The sequence below is a fragment of the Notolepis coatsorum genome (genome assembly GCF_963971535.1).
Source record: "Notolepis coatsorum genome assembly, chromosome: 1".
Taxonomy (NCBI): domain Eukaryota; kingdom Metazoa; phylum Chordata; class Actinopteri; order Aulopiformes; family Paralepididae; genus Notolepis; species Notolepis coatsorum.
This window is the reverse complement of record NC_140165.1, coordinates 91,750,292-91,766,456: the sequence shown is the minus strand read 5'-3', so window position 1 is coordinate 91,766,456 and position 16,165 is coordinate 91,750,292. Positions and strand designations below refer to the sequence as shown.

Here is a 16,165-nt window from a genome sequence, read left to right as displayed (position 1 = left end):
AGTGGATGGTGGCATTCAACGGGGTAAATCAATGTTAATCAAAGGCACTGAAAGTGTTAAAGAACCCAGGACGCATATCGCAAAGAGTAGGGGGTTCCCCCGACGTTCCTGGCCAAATTCCCAATCAGGTCTCTGACATCAAGGCCACCTAATCATCCCTTTCCCCTTAATTGGCTGATATCAATCCCTGTCTCCTGAGCCATTCAGCCATTGTGTAGTGTGATGTGTGCCTGGCGCCAGTGTATGGCAACCATTGAGCCTGCGTAGCCCAATGTTGGGTGCTACCAGTGGTGGTGAAGGAGGCAATTTCCACCCTACATTGTGGGGAGCGCTTTGAGTGTCTAGAAAGTTGCTATATAAATAAATAAATGTAATGAGTTATTACGTACCAAACCGTGGTTTTTGTGTACTGTTACACCCCTATTTACTACCATAGTGTCTTTATACCTGTATCACTGTACATATTAATACTACAACTCTGTACATACATCTGATTTTTACTCAGTAGTACTAATTTATATATTTTATACTCAGTTTAATCACCTGTACATTTTATATTACTATTGCACTTTGTTACATTTGCACTCTGGTTGGATGCCAAACCTCTTTTCGTTGTGCTGTACTTGTGCTGTATAATGACAATACATTTGGTCCTGTGGTTGCATGCACTTATAAGAATCAGTGGCGTTCCTCATTCGGGGAGCATAGTTGAGAATGTGGTGGCTGTTTAAGAACACATTTCCACATGGTCATGAATCCAGTAAAGGATCTTTCTTAAGGTTGGTCTTACGAAGTTCATAAGAAGATATTTAAGAAGACACTTAAGAAAATGTTTGAGAGTGAGGTCCATTGTTATTTGTGCAGATCTTGTCACCAGAGTTCCTTTTTCACATTCTGCCCCCGGAGAGGGAGAGCTTCTCTGTACTTCCCTGAAATCTGAGTCGGATGTGTGATGTCACTAATAGGTCAAACCTATCATGGTCCAGTATGTGGTAACTTGACACCTTTATCTTCAGCTACACAGAACGCAGAGTAGATATTCACACGTCTAGAAAGAATATAAGCTGCTGACTTGGAATTCCTGGTAAATATCAGTGGGTGCTTGTTCCCAATTAGCATATTTCGTTTTTTTTAAACAATTTGGTAGAAAAAACACATATACAAATGTTATGTTATTCAATATATAACTCTTTTAAAGGTTTAAAATACATCTGGAGGGGATAATGAAAACCCACTTCCTGAATTATATATACAGGTATAATGGAACATTTAAATAATAATCTAACCCTAACTAACCTTACAGTCATGCACTTATAATATACCTAATCAGGGGCGGAGCTATAGGCGCGGCTGGGGAGGCAGCTGCCTTAGGGCCCGCCCACTGTCTGGCGGGAGGGGGGGCCCGGGCCCCGGGCCCCCCCTCCGGCCCCGGGCCCAGGCCCGGGACTGAATGGAGTTGCCGTTCGCGTGTGGGACTGGATCGAACACAACTGGTGGTAACGGCAACTGGGACTGGTGCGTTTGTTTTGATTCTAGGCTCCTCCCGTTTTGCCAGTACTGTGGTACGAGTACGACTGATAGCGTGTGGTTTAGGAACAGGGCGTTTTGCACAAATCCAGCGCTCCCTTTCCTTGGCTGTGACGTAGCCACGTAAATCTCACAAGCAGCGCGGAGGTGATATTTTTCTCTGATGTCGCGTTCACGTTACGTGGGAAGAATCGGAAGAATCAGCTTCCGACTGGGAAAAACCATTCACGTCAGCCTCCTAGTTGTAATTCCTACTAGGACATATGGGATTTTTTATAGACCCCGATATCTCCCACTTCGCGTCACGAATTGCGGAAGTATGGATGTGGGCGTTTTGATCGAGTCAATGCGTGAACGCTTCCTAGTTGTAGCAACGAGATGTCCTCTGGTTCTTCCGCTTCTTCCCACGTAACGTGAACGCGACATCAGAGAAAAATATCGCAAGCTATGTTCAACATAATAAGTCACCTGAAACATGAATGAATGAATGAATGAAAACTTTATTAACAGATTGCAGAATGGGTACAGTACAGTACAGCTCAATACATACAATTGTTAAGGGGATGCAGACCAGAGAAAGACTTTCGTCTTGTTTACATCAGGGTCCCCCACATCACCACCGCTACCATGGTGTATTAAAATCCGAAGACGCCGAGCAGCTAAGGGGGACATTTACCGAGGAGTCGGACCAGCACAAAGTGTGGATATATTATGATTTAACAAGTCTTATCTGTCCAGGACGATGACAACATTATTGCAGGTAAGCTAACTAGTACTACTAACGTTATCACGCTAGCTTGGATGCTAACTAACGTAATGTGAATGAATGAATGAATGAATGAAAACTTTATTTAACAGATTGCAGAATGGGTACAATACAGTACGGCTCGTTAAGGGGATGCAGACCAGAGAAAGACGTTTGTCTTGTTTACATCAGGGTCCCCCATTTTCAATTCATAGTGATCATAGAAAACATATACGTTACCACCTAGCCACAATCTATGGTATTTCTAGGTTACCACATGGGTGGCGCACGTGAACACTTTGTGAATTATGTGAGGGTGTATCATGATTCAAGATTTCAAGATTCAAGAGTTTTAATTGTCACGGCATACAGGTATACAATGAAATGCGGCTGGTGATGATGGTAATTTGGCACTTAACGAACGTTACCTATCTCTTTGCCGTTTTGCATAGTGCACTGCATAGTACCAGAGATGACAAAAGTTATGTGGTAACATAGGTCGCATCACTGCCAGTAGTCGGCATATTACCCAATTCTGACTCTGGTATTAGTCAACTAACGTACTGTTAGCCAGCTACTGTAATAACGAAACTGAAATATCTAATGATGATAGTCAATCATAAAGACAGAAAACACTCTCATCACAGACAAGCTGGATCTGGCCAAATACCTAAACATGTCATGGTGAATGAATGAAAACTTTATTTAACAGATTGCAGAATGGGTACAATACAGTACAGCTCAATACATACAATTGTTAAGGGGATGCAGACCAGAGAAACACTTTCGTCTTGTTTACATCAGGGTCCCCCATTTTCAATTCATTATAACATAATGACATACAGATAGACAGTAGTGCTACATCTATACATGACATACCAGATTTGCAAATACAGTACTGTTTGTGATGCGAAAAGAGTCCAGAAAAGAGAGTATATACATTTGACGTATTATTATTGTATTGTGATATGTTTTGTTTCATGTTGGATTTTTTTTTTTTTTTTTAATAATACAATAAATATCGGGGGGGGGGGGGGGGGGGCGAGCTGTCAATCTCGCCTCGGGGCCCGTGGGGCATTCCAACCGCCACTGTACCTAATATACTAACCTACACTGTAGCACTCAACACCACTTTGATGAACATTGTTACTCAGCTGATAGAGTTGTGCCCTTCCTGATGACTTGTCGTACAGAACTTGTAAGTCACTTTGGATAAAAGCGTCAGCTAAATTACTAAATGTGAATGTAAATGTAAATGTATAAAGCCATGAAAGCCACTTCTCTGTTGGAGTGGACATCTGCACCCTACAGTACATGTTCCAGTGATTGGCTCTTAGACTTAAAGCACCTAGAGACTGTGCTGATCTTGGGAATGTGCTTTTAGCTTCTGTACTTCTGTTACGTGCAACATCATTAAACAAACTCTAAAACTCAATACTTTGGTCTCCTTTGATCAGTATAAATCCTTAATCACCAACCATTCTACCATAATTTGCAGTTGTTTTAATTGATTGTACAAACTATATATTATGATGGCACTTATTGTACATTGTGTTGTACATTGTATATTTATTGTATTTATCATGTATTGAAAATAAGGGCGTGCCCTCAATGAATTTCCAAGTTGAAATAAGGCTTGAATGAATTGATTGACATGGAGGTGATGTGTGTATGATGTGTATGATCCTCCATCTCTACCTGGAACACCAGGACCCCAGGGTGAGTGACGGCCAGGTTGATCCTCATGCCCTCCCCGTCGTGAGCAGGGTGGGGTCTGATGCCGTACATGTCCAGCTTCCTGGCCACCTCCAGGAGATGGATGTCTGAGTCTGCTGGAGACGCACCTCTACACAGACGGACAGGACAGACGGACGGACAGAACACAATGTTTGTGAACATTCCAGTAGTTCTGCCTCCATAGGCAATGGGTGAGCTGAACATTAGGCGAGGCTTTAGTTGGGAGTCGCGCGAGCGCGCAAGATGTTTCTTTTTTGCTTGCGCACGCACCTGCAAACGGTGCTGTCCACGGTTCTGACCCCTCCCCCTAACTCAGCCAAACGAGTTAGTATAGCGATCAGCCCGAGCCAAGGCAATGCTGACTCTCCGGGAGTCGAGACCGCAGCCTCTTGCATTGGTGACGAGCACAATCTCCGCTACGCCACCTGACCGCCTAATGATCTTTTCAGCTTTAAGTTTGTCTGTGAGATCACTTTCAATGTGAAGCAGACTCGGAGTTGACTGTCTCTCCTGGCACATTGTTGTTCTTAGCCAGTTTCGGATGCGCCTCATTGCTGAGAAAGACCGTTCACAAGTTGCGATGCCGACCGGCAATGAAGGAAAAGATCTCATCATGCTTTGAAAACAATTTGTACATACAGTAACTCTAAAAAGTTTCCACGATTTGATGAACTCTGACTCTAATCATGCCCTCGTAGAGCAAGGCCTTGTATGCCAAGATAAAGCAACATACAATAGCCTCAGGTACGGATGTTCGATACTGGCTTTTTTACCGATATCCGATATACGTACCGATATTGTCCAACTCTTAATTTCCGATACCAATATCAATCGATACCGATATATGCGGGGTTTGCCCCCCAAAAAAAACGTAATAATTTCAGGTAATTAACATTACATATCTCTTTTCGTGGAATTAACACAACATTATGCATACTTTTGACAATAAATAAAATAAGAATTTGTTCTGACTTGCTTGCCTGGGTAAATAAAGGTTAAATAAATGTAAAAAAAAAAAAGAATAAAGATTTTTTTAACCGATACAGATCATTTCCGATATTACATTTTAATGCCAATATCGGCCGATAATATCGGACATCCCTAGCCTCAGGTGATCCGTAGTTATGCCCAGGGGCAGCCCGGTGGGGCTCGCTGTGGCTGCCTGCTGGTGTGCGCTAGCTGGTGCTGCTGCTGGCAGCTTCTGAATTACTTTGTTTATATTTTGCCTTGGAAAAAGACCGTATATGGTATATCCATTTTGCTTTTTTCAAAATAACGCACTGGTGTTTTCTACAAAGCGATTGGCGGGCGAAAATTCGGAATGCAGATAATTTTTTTGCGGCGGGATCAGGATGTGGTGGGCTACATTATTTAACCTGAGCCAACTCAATGAATGTAAGTCAATACAGAGTATAGTAAAACGTGTGTGTGTGTACCTGTGTCTCTTATGGAACTTGGTGATCTTATGGTCCAAGTATTCTTGGTTCGGTACGTAGTGTTTCAGTTCCAGGTGGTGACGGTCTAGCTGTTCCTCATAGTCCCCTAGTTCTGCTGTAGAACACACACACACAGACACACACACACACACACACACACAGACACACGCACACACACACACACACACACACACACACACACACACACACACACACACACACACACACACACACACACACACACACACACACACACACACACACACTCTGTATTCGGATAGAATAGAAGACCGGACGTGGGTGTCGTTTATACCAGAAGATTTAGATTTAGATAATTAAATAGTTTGCAATAATTATTGTACAATACAAGATAGGAACAGATATAATCAAAATAACAAATGAACATTAGATTAAAAGAAGTGTATTTATTTTCTATTTCTAACCTAATATTCATTGGAAATGCAATTGCTGTGCCTTCAAAGCATCAAGTTGATTTAATATTGGCATATAATATATGATGAATATATATTTCTACCTCCTCATACTGTATTTGTCATCTGTACTTGTGCTCTCTCTTTATTCTTATTTTTAAGTTGTATGAAGTTGACATCTCCCCTGTAACTGGGGGACATTGAACAAACAGAAACTGAAAAATATATTTACAACAGTATTACATAACAGTAGAAAAGTTATCCCATGACACCTTTTGAACAGATAAATTATATCTATAAATCCATCAATAACTAAAACCTTCAGGAACGCATCACTCCACAATCCTCCACCGGTACCCTCAGATCTGTATAGGTAGCCTGCTCCTTCGGGTCCCCAGTACCTGGCTCTGCACCATGGGGGACCAAGCCTTCTGCACGGCTGCACCACGCCTGTGGAACAGCCTCCCCATCCAGCTGAGGGCGCCACAGAGCCTGGACTCTTTTAAAGCAGGCCTGAAAACCTGAATCTGTTTCAAAAGGCCTTTGATTGCTAGCTTTTTCTTTTTTTCTTGTGTTTTTCTTTTTTTCTTGTGGTGTTGTCTTACATTTTCAGTTTATACTATGTTGTTTTTTTTTGTTTTTTGTTTTATCTTTCTTCCCCTCCTTTTTCCCGATTTTTCTCCCATCCCACCCTTCCTGGTTGTTGCGTACTTTCCCCTACTGTTGGTCCGGGAGACCGGAGACTGTCGCATGCTTTCCTCCGACGCATGTGCAGCCTGGGGCAGGCCAACCTGGCCGCGCAGGTTCTCACCGGGGAGAGTGTGGCGTGTGGGAGGCCACACTATCTCTCCTCAGTTCCAACCCTCGCTGAGCAGGCGCCCCGACCGAACTGTAGGGGTCGCTGTCCACAACGCCAAGGACCCACCCTTCAGCTTTCCCACCCCCTGATACAGCCAATTGTATCAGTGTGAGAGGCCAGCCAAGCTGATAGCAACGCCGGGAGCTGGATTCGAACAGGCGAATCCTAGTGTCTCCCGGTGTTGGTGACGAACGTAATCTCCGTGCGCCACCTGCCCCCCCCTTATACTATGTTTTTAACTATGTTCTATTTTGATTTTTTTTTTTGTATTTTATTCTATTATTATTAATAATTATTAAAAAAAAATGAGCACTTTGGGATCCTAGTGAACGAAAAGTGCAATACAAATACAATTTATTATTATTATTATTATTATTATTATTATTATTATTATTATTATTATTATTATTATTATTATTATTATTATTATTATTATTATTATTATTATTATTATTATTATTATTATTATTATTATTATTATTATTATTATTATACTCAAACTTCAATGTAACTCATGTAACTATACTGTACACATCAAGCCTATACTCAAACTTCAATGTAACTCATGCAACTATATACTGTACACTCGCTGCCACCACTCTAAGCCTATGGAGATGTTCACCTTCTTTGCAGGGCTATAACTTTTTAAATTGTATTGCTAAATTGACATTACTATGGCCCATTCAACATCAATTATCTATCGTTCAGGATGTAGGAACGTTATACTTTTTCATTCATAGATTCATACGAAAATACCGTCTAGAATATAAATATGTTTTTATCGTTTTCTGCAGTAATTCCTAGAACGTGAGTTAGGCATAAACTCATATATAGATTATCAACTGCCGTTTGTTGCCGATACACGTTATATAAAAAATGTCAACTGTACATGATTCTAAACGTTATGACTGATCATGCGCGGCTGAACGAGGGGGGGGGGTCGTTTATAATTCCGTGATCATCAGTAAATGCTTTATGTAGTATGGGTGATATATTGATAAGAGCAGTTTGCATTATTAATAATAAACACTCACGCTGAAAATGACGTCAGCGTCCTCTTACCGTTCGCCGATGAGACTGGAGGAAAAAGATCCCACTTATTTGACGGTGATCTACTCGATCCATTTCCGGTTTGTATAATAATAATAAATGCCCAAATCATATCGATTATTGAGTTATGGCAGCGATCCATATACACGACGTGTGTCTAGAGTCCCGCAACAATATGTGAGTGCCGGACGCATTTGCCCGGTGCACCGAGATCACCAGAGATCCATTTCCGGTTGTAACTCGCCGATCATCCACCAGGCGGCAGTATTGAAGCGTTGCAGAGTTGTGCAGGCTCCCACTCCGTGAGGGCATTCTGAATACCATGGCGAAAAAATTAAATATGATCTCAATAACGTCGTACGCCGTGGAATGGCAGAATTAGCATGACCTTGAAACACGTTGTACAACGTTTTTGGCGCAGGATGTGTTAACTATGATTGGGTGGGCAAGATGCACGTCTGATTGGACTGAGCCTACCCCTGCCCCTAGCTACAGCCGGCCACAACTTACACTGCAGTATGTGAGAGACCAATAGGGCGGCGCTGTTGTCATTACAGGTCAGACTGCCATTGGATAGGTCCTGTTTCATCTGCAAAGCAAAGAGATATCTGCACACACACACACACACACACACACACACACACACACACGCACGGACAGACAGACAGACAGTCAGTAGGATAAATAATTAATTTGTGTATTAATGCAATTCAATCATTTTAATCTTAAATAAATGTTTTGGTGATTTTCTGGGTACACACACACACACACACACACACGCACACACACACACAATACCTGGTGAGGCCTCTCTTTAGTTGTCCAGGATCTGGTGGGAAAAACTTCACTATAAACCTAAAGAAAAGATCACTGGTGTCTTGAGAGAGAGAGAGAGAGACACACACACATAGAGAGGGGGAGACAGGGAGATACAGAGAGAGACACACACAGGGGGAGACAGGGAGATACAGAGAGATAGAGAGCGACACACACACAGAGAGGGGGAGAGAGAGAGAAAGAGACATGTAGATACAGAGAGAGAGCAACAGAGATACACAGAGAGAGGGAGGGGGATACAGGGAGATACAGAGGGAGAGAGAGAGAGAGAGACAGTGAGAGAGAGACAGAGAGAGAGAGAGAGACAGTGTGAGAGAAAGAGAGACAGTGAGAGAGAAAGAGAGACGGTGTGAGAGAGAGAGACAGACATAGAGAGAGAGAAAGACAGTTTGAGAGAGAAAGAGAGACAGTGTGAGAGAGAAAGAGAGAGAGACCGTGTGAGAGTGAGAGAGAGAGACATACAGAGAGAGACCTTTATGACTCTGGGGGATCATTGTATTGTCATCAATAGCAGTGAATGTGTAATGAGCTCCTCATGTGTCGTTAGTCTGGGGCTCACATTCAATCTGCTTGGCCAGAGGCTTCAGCAGCTCCAGCCAGACCTGCAACACAAACCATCGTGATTTATTCTGGAACCAGTTGTGTTTTATTAGCAGTTAAACGTACAATTTATTCTGAGACAAGTTGTGTTTTATTGGCAGATAAATGTATAATTTATTCTGAGACCATTTGTGTTTTATTAGTAGATAAATGTATAATTTATTCTGAGCATGGGTGCTTGTACGTGGACAGACCATTGTGGTGTGTGTGTGTGTGTGTGTGTGTGTGTGTGTGTGTGTGTGTGTGTGTGTGTGTGTGTGCACGCTGGACTGATGGGAGTATAACTCAAATGCGCATGTACGTGCCTGTCTGAATGTATGTTGGTGTTGGTGCATGCATATGTGTGTTTGTGTGCGTGTGTGTATGTGTGTGTTTGTGTGTGTGTGTGTGTGTGTGTATGTGATGGACTAACATCCCCCACCTACAACTGTGAGGAAAGTCTTCTATTACTACCAGCCACTGTGAGGAAAGTCCTCCATTACTACCAGCCACCGTGAGGAAAGTCCTCCATTACTACCAGCCACTGTGAGGAAAGTCCTCCATTACTACCAGCCACCGTGAGGAAAGACCTACAGCTGACACCTGGACACAGTACCTACAGCTGACACCTGGACACAGTACCTACAGCTGACACCTGGACACAGTACCTACAGCTGACACCTGGACACAGTACTTACAGCTGACATGTGGACACAGTACCTACAGCTCCGGAAGAGCTAGCTGGTTCTGCTGACCCTGCTCAACGTGCGCTAAGCTAGTGGAGCTTGTTGTTTCATGGTTACAGCTACCAGTTGAAAAGGTCTGTTTTATCTAATCTGCTTTAAAAGCAGTGGACTAGTTATATTGTTTTGAGAACCTCTCTGAATGTATGCTCTGCTCTGTTAGCAGTAGCCTAGCCTAGCTGGCTCTGTTAGCAATTAGCCAGGAGCTCCGGAAGAGCTAGCTGGTTCTGCTGACCCTGCTCAACGTGAGCTAAGCTAGTGGAGCTTGTTGTTTCATAGCTACAACTAAACGCTACCGGCTGGTCTTTTAGACCATCGAGGAGCTTGTTGTTTCATAGCTACAGCTAGACGCTACCGGCTAGTCTTTTAGACCATCGATATCCTAGGAAATATACAGCAACCCATATGACGGCTATGTGTGAGTCATGCAACCTTACCATTTCAAAGCTGAAAGAGAACATCTCTCAGCTAAAATCTGAGCTTAGTGAGAAAAACAAGCTTGTCATGGAGTTCTCAACAGTCGCCTCAACACAGGCGAAAAAAATCGCTGTCCTGTCAACCAGCTCCATGGGTACTCTTCTTTTGGATAGCAATAGTCTCTCCAGCCCAGACGGAGCTCCGGAGGCTCCGGGGCAGTCAGAGGAACCCTGGTCACTCCAGGGAGCTAGGCCCAAGCTTCGTGCCACCTCCACTCCTCGGCGTAAGCATGTGGAGGGTTGGTCCAATGTTGTTGCTGGCAAGGGTAAAAATGCCGGTAGGTTACACATTCGAGAGCCCGAGAGGATCCAGCTTATGAACAGATACGACGTCCTGAATATGCAGGATCCCCCCCCCCCCCCACACTGGCTTCCCGGTTTGTGGATCGCCGCTCTGGGACAGCGACGGGGTCCCCCCAATCTGTCCCCCCAATCTATCCACAGGCTGGTCAAACCAGTCTAAAGCCATCGCCTGCACAGGGAGCTAATAGGAAGCGTTCCTGTCCCTCGTCCCTGTTAACCCAATGTAAACGCCTCCGACGGAAAACCCCTCCGCCCCCTGTTGACCTACTGTCCGAGTGCGTCCCTTCAAATAGCCGGCTGCAGCTTTCGCCTGCACTGAACAACCGAGTATTAGATACAGCTAAGGCAAATGGTGACGTCACCAAGGAAATCCCTGTTCCCGCTGCGAGCAACGTCAATGCAGCTCTCAGCGACAGAGCTGTTCCTGTTCCTACTTCTTCCCCTAGTGTCTCGGACACTCTTATTATAGGTGACTCAATCGTCCGCTATGTCTCTGTGAAAGGTTGCGAGACAAGGTGCTACTCTGGTGCTAAAGTGGCAGACATTAACGCTATGATACCTAGTCTGTTGTCTGAGGTGTGTCAAAATTCCCTGGTGGTTCACATTGGAGCCAATGATATCAAAGCTGATGCATCAGAGCTGATAAAAGAGGAGTTCAATAGATTAATGGACACTCTCAGTCTCTGGGAGACTGGTAAGACCATAGCCATCTCAGGGCCCCTACCCTGCCTATATCGTGGGGATATGAAATACAGTCGCATTCACCAATTACATCTGTGGCTGAAGGAAAGCTGCTGGTTCTGGAACATTGCCTACATAGATAACTTCACTCTTTTTTATGACAGATATGACCTCTTCAATAGGGACGGAGTACATTTAAACAGGTCTGGAGCCAAGCTGCTCTCTATGAATATTTCTGATACATTGCAAGCCCTCTTTTCATTTCTCCAAAAGCCTGTAAATTGATGCTCTGTATGCCCAAGTTCTACAGTAACTCAATTAACTCACCGCCTTCAACTCTCTCCCCAGCCCAGGCTTGGGCAGCTTAGTAATCAGGAAAATAGTGCCCCGCTAATATCTTCTTCAATGTTATCATCAAAGTTACCTCTACCATTTCATCCCATTCCTACAATAATTAGCAATAGACATCAAAATAGAGCATCTGGTAAAGCAAATTTGACAGACCTCCGACCTTTAAAGTATTACAGTCCAGTAAAGTGCCATGGTCATGGGATAAAGATGGCCCTATTTAACATTAGGTCACTTCTCTACAAGTCCTCATCGGTTAGTGACATCATTTGCGATGAGAAATTAGATATTATCTTTCTAACGGAGACATGGCTTGGCTCTGATGGAGCGGTAACTTTGGCCGCTGCCTGCCCCGCGGGCTATAGTTTTGTGCACTCAATACGTGAGGGCAAGAAAGGAGGTGGACTGGCAAATATTTTCTCAGACACTTTAAAATGTAAACTTCTGATTCTTGGCAAATATTCATCATTTGAATACCAGGCCACCATACTTGAGAGTAAATCCCCTGTGCTAATAATTACTATTTATCGTCCTCCAAAGCTCAGTAAAACCTTATTTTTAACAGAAATAGCTGAACTTGAATGAATGAATGAATGAAAACTTTATTTAACAGATTGCAGAATGGGTACAATACAGTACGGCTCAATACATACAATTGTTAAGGGGATGCAGACCTGAGAAAGACGTTTGTCTTGTTTCCATCAGGGTCCCCCATTTTCAATTCATATAGACATTTATGACATACATAACATACATGACATTTATGGCATAGGGACATATAGGTATTTAGTACTGATACATTTGTGACATAGGCGGTATTCAAATATACAGTACTGTTACCCCTAGATCCTGACAGAGTATATACATATGATGGGGAGGGGACTGTACATTAGGAGGGGGTGGGTGGGTGGGAGGGGAATATACATACGGCGGGGAGGGAATATATACATGCGGTGGGGAGGAGACTGTCTATTAGGAGGTGGTGGGGGTTTTGGGCATCTACGGTGGCCAGTTTCGAATTGCAGCCTCCCGTAGGTGCTCTTTAAGGGCGGTTTTGAATGTGGGCAGGGATTCACATTCCTTTACAGCTTTGGGTAGGGCGTTCCACATTGTTGTGGCATAATTGCGAAACGTGTCTAGTCCCTTGTTTGAGCCGAATCCGGGCCCAACATGATTTGCTGAGCTTCCTCTGGTGTAGTGGTTGTGGTATTCACTGACCTTTGGGAAGTATTTTGACATGTACATGGGCACCCCGGTCGTATAGTGTATCTTGTAGACCAGGCCCATTGCAAGTCGCTGCACTCTGCCGTCTACTCCAAGCCATCCCAGGTTGGCAAAGTGGGCAGGGGTGAGGTGGGTTCTGGGGTTCAGGTCAAGTAGTAGTCTGACCAGTTTGCCTTGTGATGTTTGTAAACTTCTATCTATCTGTTCCACTAACTACGACAGAACCCTGATAACAGGCGACGGAAACCTTCATGTGGAGAATGTATCAGATACTGAAGCTGTGGGCTTCCTACAGTTGTTGTACTCTTTTGATTTTATTCAGCATGTTGTCGGCCCAACACATAAACACGGCCACACCCTGGACTTGGTGATCTCTAGAGGTATGAGAATCACTGTCGACAAAATTATTGAAAGGCCGGAGCTATCTGACCACCATCTGCTATGTTTTAGTATGACTGTCCCTGATCTTGAGAAAAACAGTACAGACTATACTATTAAAAAACTTTTCTTTAGCCCGTCAGCAGCCAGTGAGTTCCCTAGTCATCTGGTAGGTGCGCCCGCCCTACCTGAATCTTCCTCAGTAAATGATATGGTTCAACATTTTAGTCTTAAAGTAAGGTCAGCTCTTGACAAAGTGGCTCCCTTGAAAACCAAGAGGAGACATAAAGCCAGAATAACACCCTGGATCACCGAACATATGCGTTCACTTAAGAGGGAATGTCGTAGAGTGGAGCGAGTTTGGAGAAAAACCAAGCTCACTGTCCACCTACAGTCTTTAAAGCAATCTACAGTTGCCTACAACAAAGCCATGCGTCTGGCAAGACAGACGTATTTCTCAGGCATTATTAATGAGAATAAGACAAATGCCAGAGTTTTATTTTCCACCATTGAACGTCTTTTAAATCCCCCCCAGTCCTACAAGCAGTCGCTCGCTGCCACTAAAGATAAGTGTAATGAGTTTGCATCCTTTTTTGATAATAAAATTCTTAACATTCGTGCTAGTATTGTGAGTGATGCTCTTAGCACAAACTCTCAAACTACAAATGCAGCTAGTAGTGCTATATGCAACAGGATAAATCGCTCCAGGGGAAGTCTAGCATCGTTCTGTGAAATTGATGAAAAGGAACTCCGCAAAACCATATCGCAAATGTCATCATCCTCCTGTTCTTTGGATGCCATTCCCACCCCCTTCCTCAAAGAGGTTTTAGACAGTGTGGTTGGAGATATCCTTAAAATTGTAAACAGCTCTCTCAAATCAGGCATCTTTCCAGACTCACTAAAAATGGCTGTAGTTAGGCCCTTACTAAAGAAACACAACCTTGATCCCTCTGTGTTGAGTAACTATAGACCTATCTCTAATCTCCCTTTTTTGGGCAAGGTCTTAGAAAAGAAAATTTTTTATCAACTGGATGCGTTTTTACAGAAAAATAGGGTCCATAACAAATTCCAATCTGGTTTCCGGAGGGGCCATAGCACTGAGACAGCACTTGTAAAGGTAATTAACGACCTTAGGGTGTCTGCGGACAATAAAGAGGTATCCATTCTCCTACTCCTAGATTTAACGGCTGCGTTTGACACAATTGACCACACAATTCTAATGCACCGCCTCGAGTATTGGATAGGTCTGTCAGGCACGGCCTTGTCCTGGTTTCATTCCTACTTAACAGGTAGAAGCTACTCTGTCAATCTAGCGAATTATGATTCCGACAAACACACCATCTGTTCTGGTATCCCGCAGGGATCCATTCTTGGCCCTTTATTGTTCTCCCTGTATATACTGCCGCTGGGTGGACTTATTACCAATCATAGAGTTAACTTCCATTTATATGCTGATGATACCCAGCTTTACCTCTCCGTAGCTCCAGACAAGCCCTGTGCTCTAGACCCGTTGTTGACCTGTTTGTCCAGCATAAAAGGCTGGATGAGTGAGAATTTTCTCAAGCTAAAATTAGGATAAGACAGAAGTTCTCATAGTGGGGTCTAGTGAGCAGAGAGAACTGATAAAAAGTAGACTGGGTAACCTGAACGTAGAAAATAACACTGCAGTAAAGAACCTGGGGGTTATTATTGATTCTGAATTGAATTTTAATACACACATTATTCATGTCACGAAGATTGCCTTCTTTCATCTTAGAAATATTGCACGAATTAGAGCCTATGTGTCCCTGGATGATGCAAAAACGCTAATCCACGCTTTTGTTTTCTCTCGGCTTGATTATTGTAATGCACTTTATTCTGGCCTTCCAAAGAAAACAACTGACAGATTACAACTTGTCCAAAATTCGGCAGCCAGAATTTTAACTAGAACTAAGATGAGGGAACATATTACTCCAGGTTTAGCTTCACTGCATTGGCTCCCGGTTGTCTTTAGGATTGATTTTAAAATTCTCCTGCTTGTTTTTAAAGCTCTTAATGGTCTGGCACCATCTTATCTCTGCGACTGCTTACATAGATATGTTCCAAACCGCCCCCTCAGGTCCTCTAGTGCGGACCTGCTCGAAGTGCCTACAATGAAATATAAAAAATATATGCGAAGCAGCCTTTTGTTTCTATGGGCCGACGGCGTGGAATAATCTCCCACTACATATAAAACAGGCAGCCTCTGTGGATAGCTTTAAAGCACAGCTCAAGACATATTTTTATACTCTTGCTTTTAGCTGATTTTAAAATGCCTGTTGTCATTTATGCTTTTTAGCTATTTTCTTAATCATGTTTTGCTGGTCTTAAAATCCTGCTTTTCTTTTCCTTACTTTTTTTTTTTTTTGCTTTATTGTAAAATGTTGTGTTTTTATTTCTTTGCTCTGTTAAGCACTTTGAGCTGCACTCCGTGTATGAAAGGTGCTATATAAATAAAGATTATTATTATTATTATTATTATGTGTGTGTGTTGTGTGTGTGTGTGTGTGTGTGTGTGTGTGTGTGTGTGTGTGTGTGTGTGTGTGTGTGTGTGTCTGTGTGTGTGTGTGTCTTACATAGCTACCACTGTGATGTCTGAACTCCAGTCCAAAATACTCCTTCTCCAGCAGCTTCAGGTGTCCACACACCTTGTTATAAAACTCACCACCTAGAACCTTCTGCTACATGGAGAGATAGGGAGGGAGAGAGAGAGAAGAGAGAGATGGAGAGAGAGAGATGGAGAGAGAGAGGTGGAGAGAGAGAGATGGAGAGCGAGAGAGAGAGAGAGAAAGA

At 43.2% G+C, this 16,165-nt stretch overlaps 1 protein-coding gene across 1 annotated transcript in view; it reads right to left on the bottom strand.

The window, feature by feature from the left end:
• Positions 1-16,165, bottom strand: part of LOC311242498 (uncharacterized protein) — a gene marked incomplete at both ends in the record, with an annotated part of 157,585 nt that overhangs the window by 10,887 nt on the left and 130,533 nt on the right. The window contains 6 exons of the mRNA XM_084331460.1: positions 3,971-4,118; positions 5,446-5,560; positions 8,296-8,393; positions 8,584-8,662; positions 9,182-9,224; positions 15,949-16,053. Of these exons, the coding sequence (XP_084187586.1) occupies positions 3,971-4,118; positions 5,446-5,560; positions 8,296-8,393; positions 8,584-8,662; positions 9,182-9,224; positions 15,949-16,053 (588 nt within the window). The remainder of the gene's footprint in view (positions 1-3,970; positions 4,119-5,445; positions 5,561-8,295; positions 8,394-8,583; positions 8,663-9,181; positions 9,225-15,948; positions 16,054-16,165) is intronic.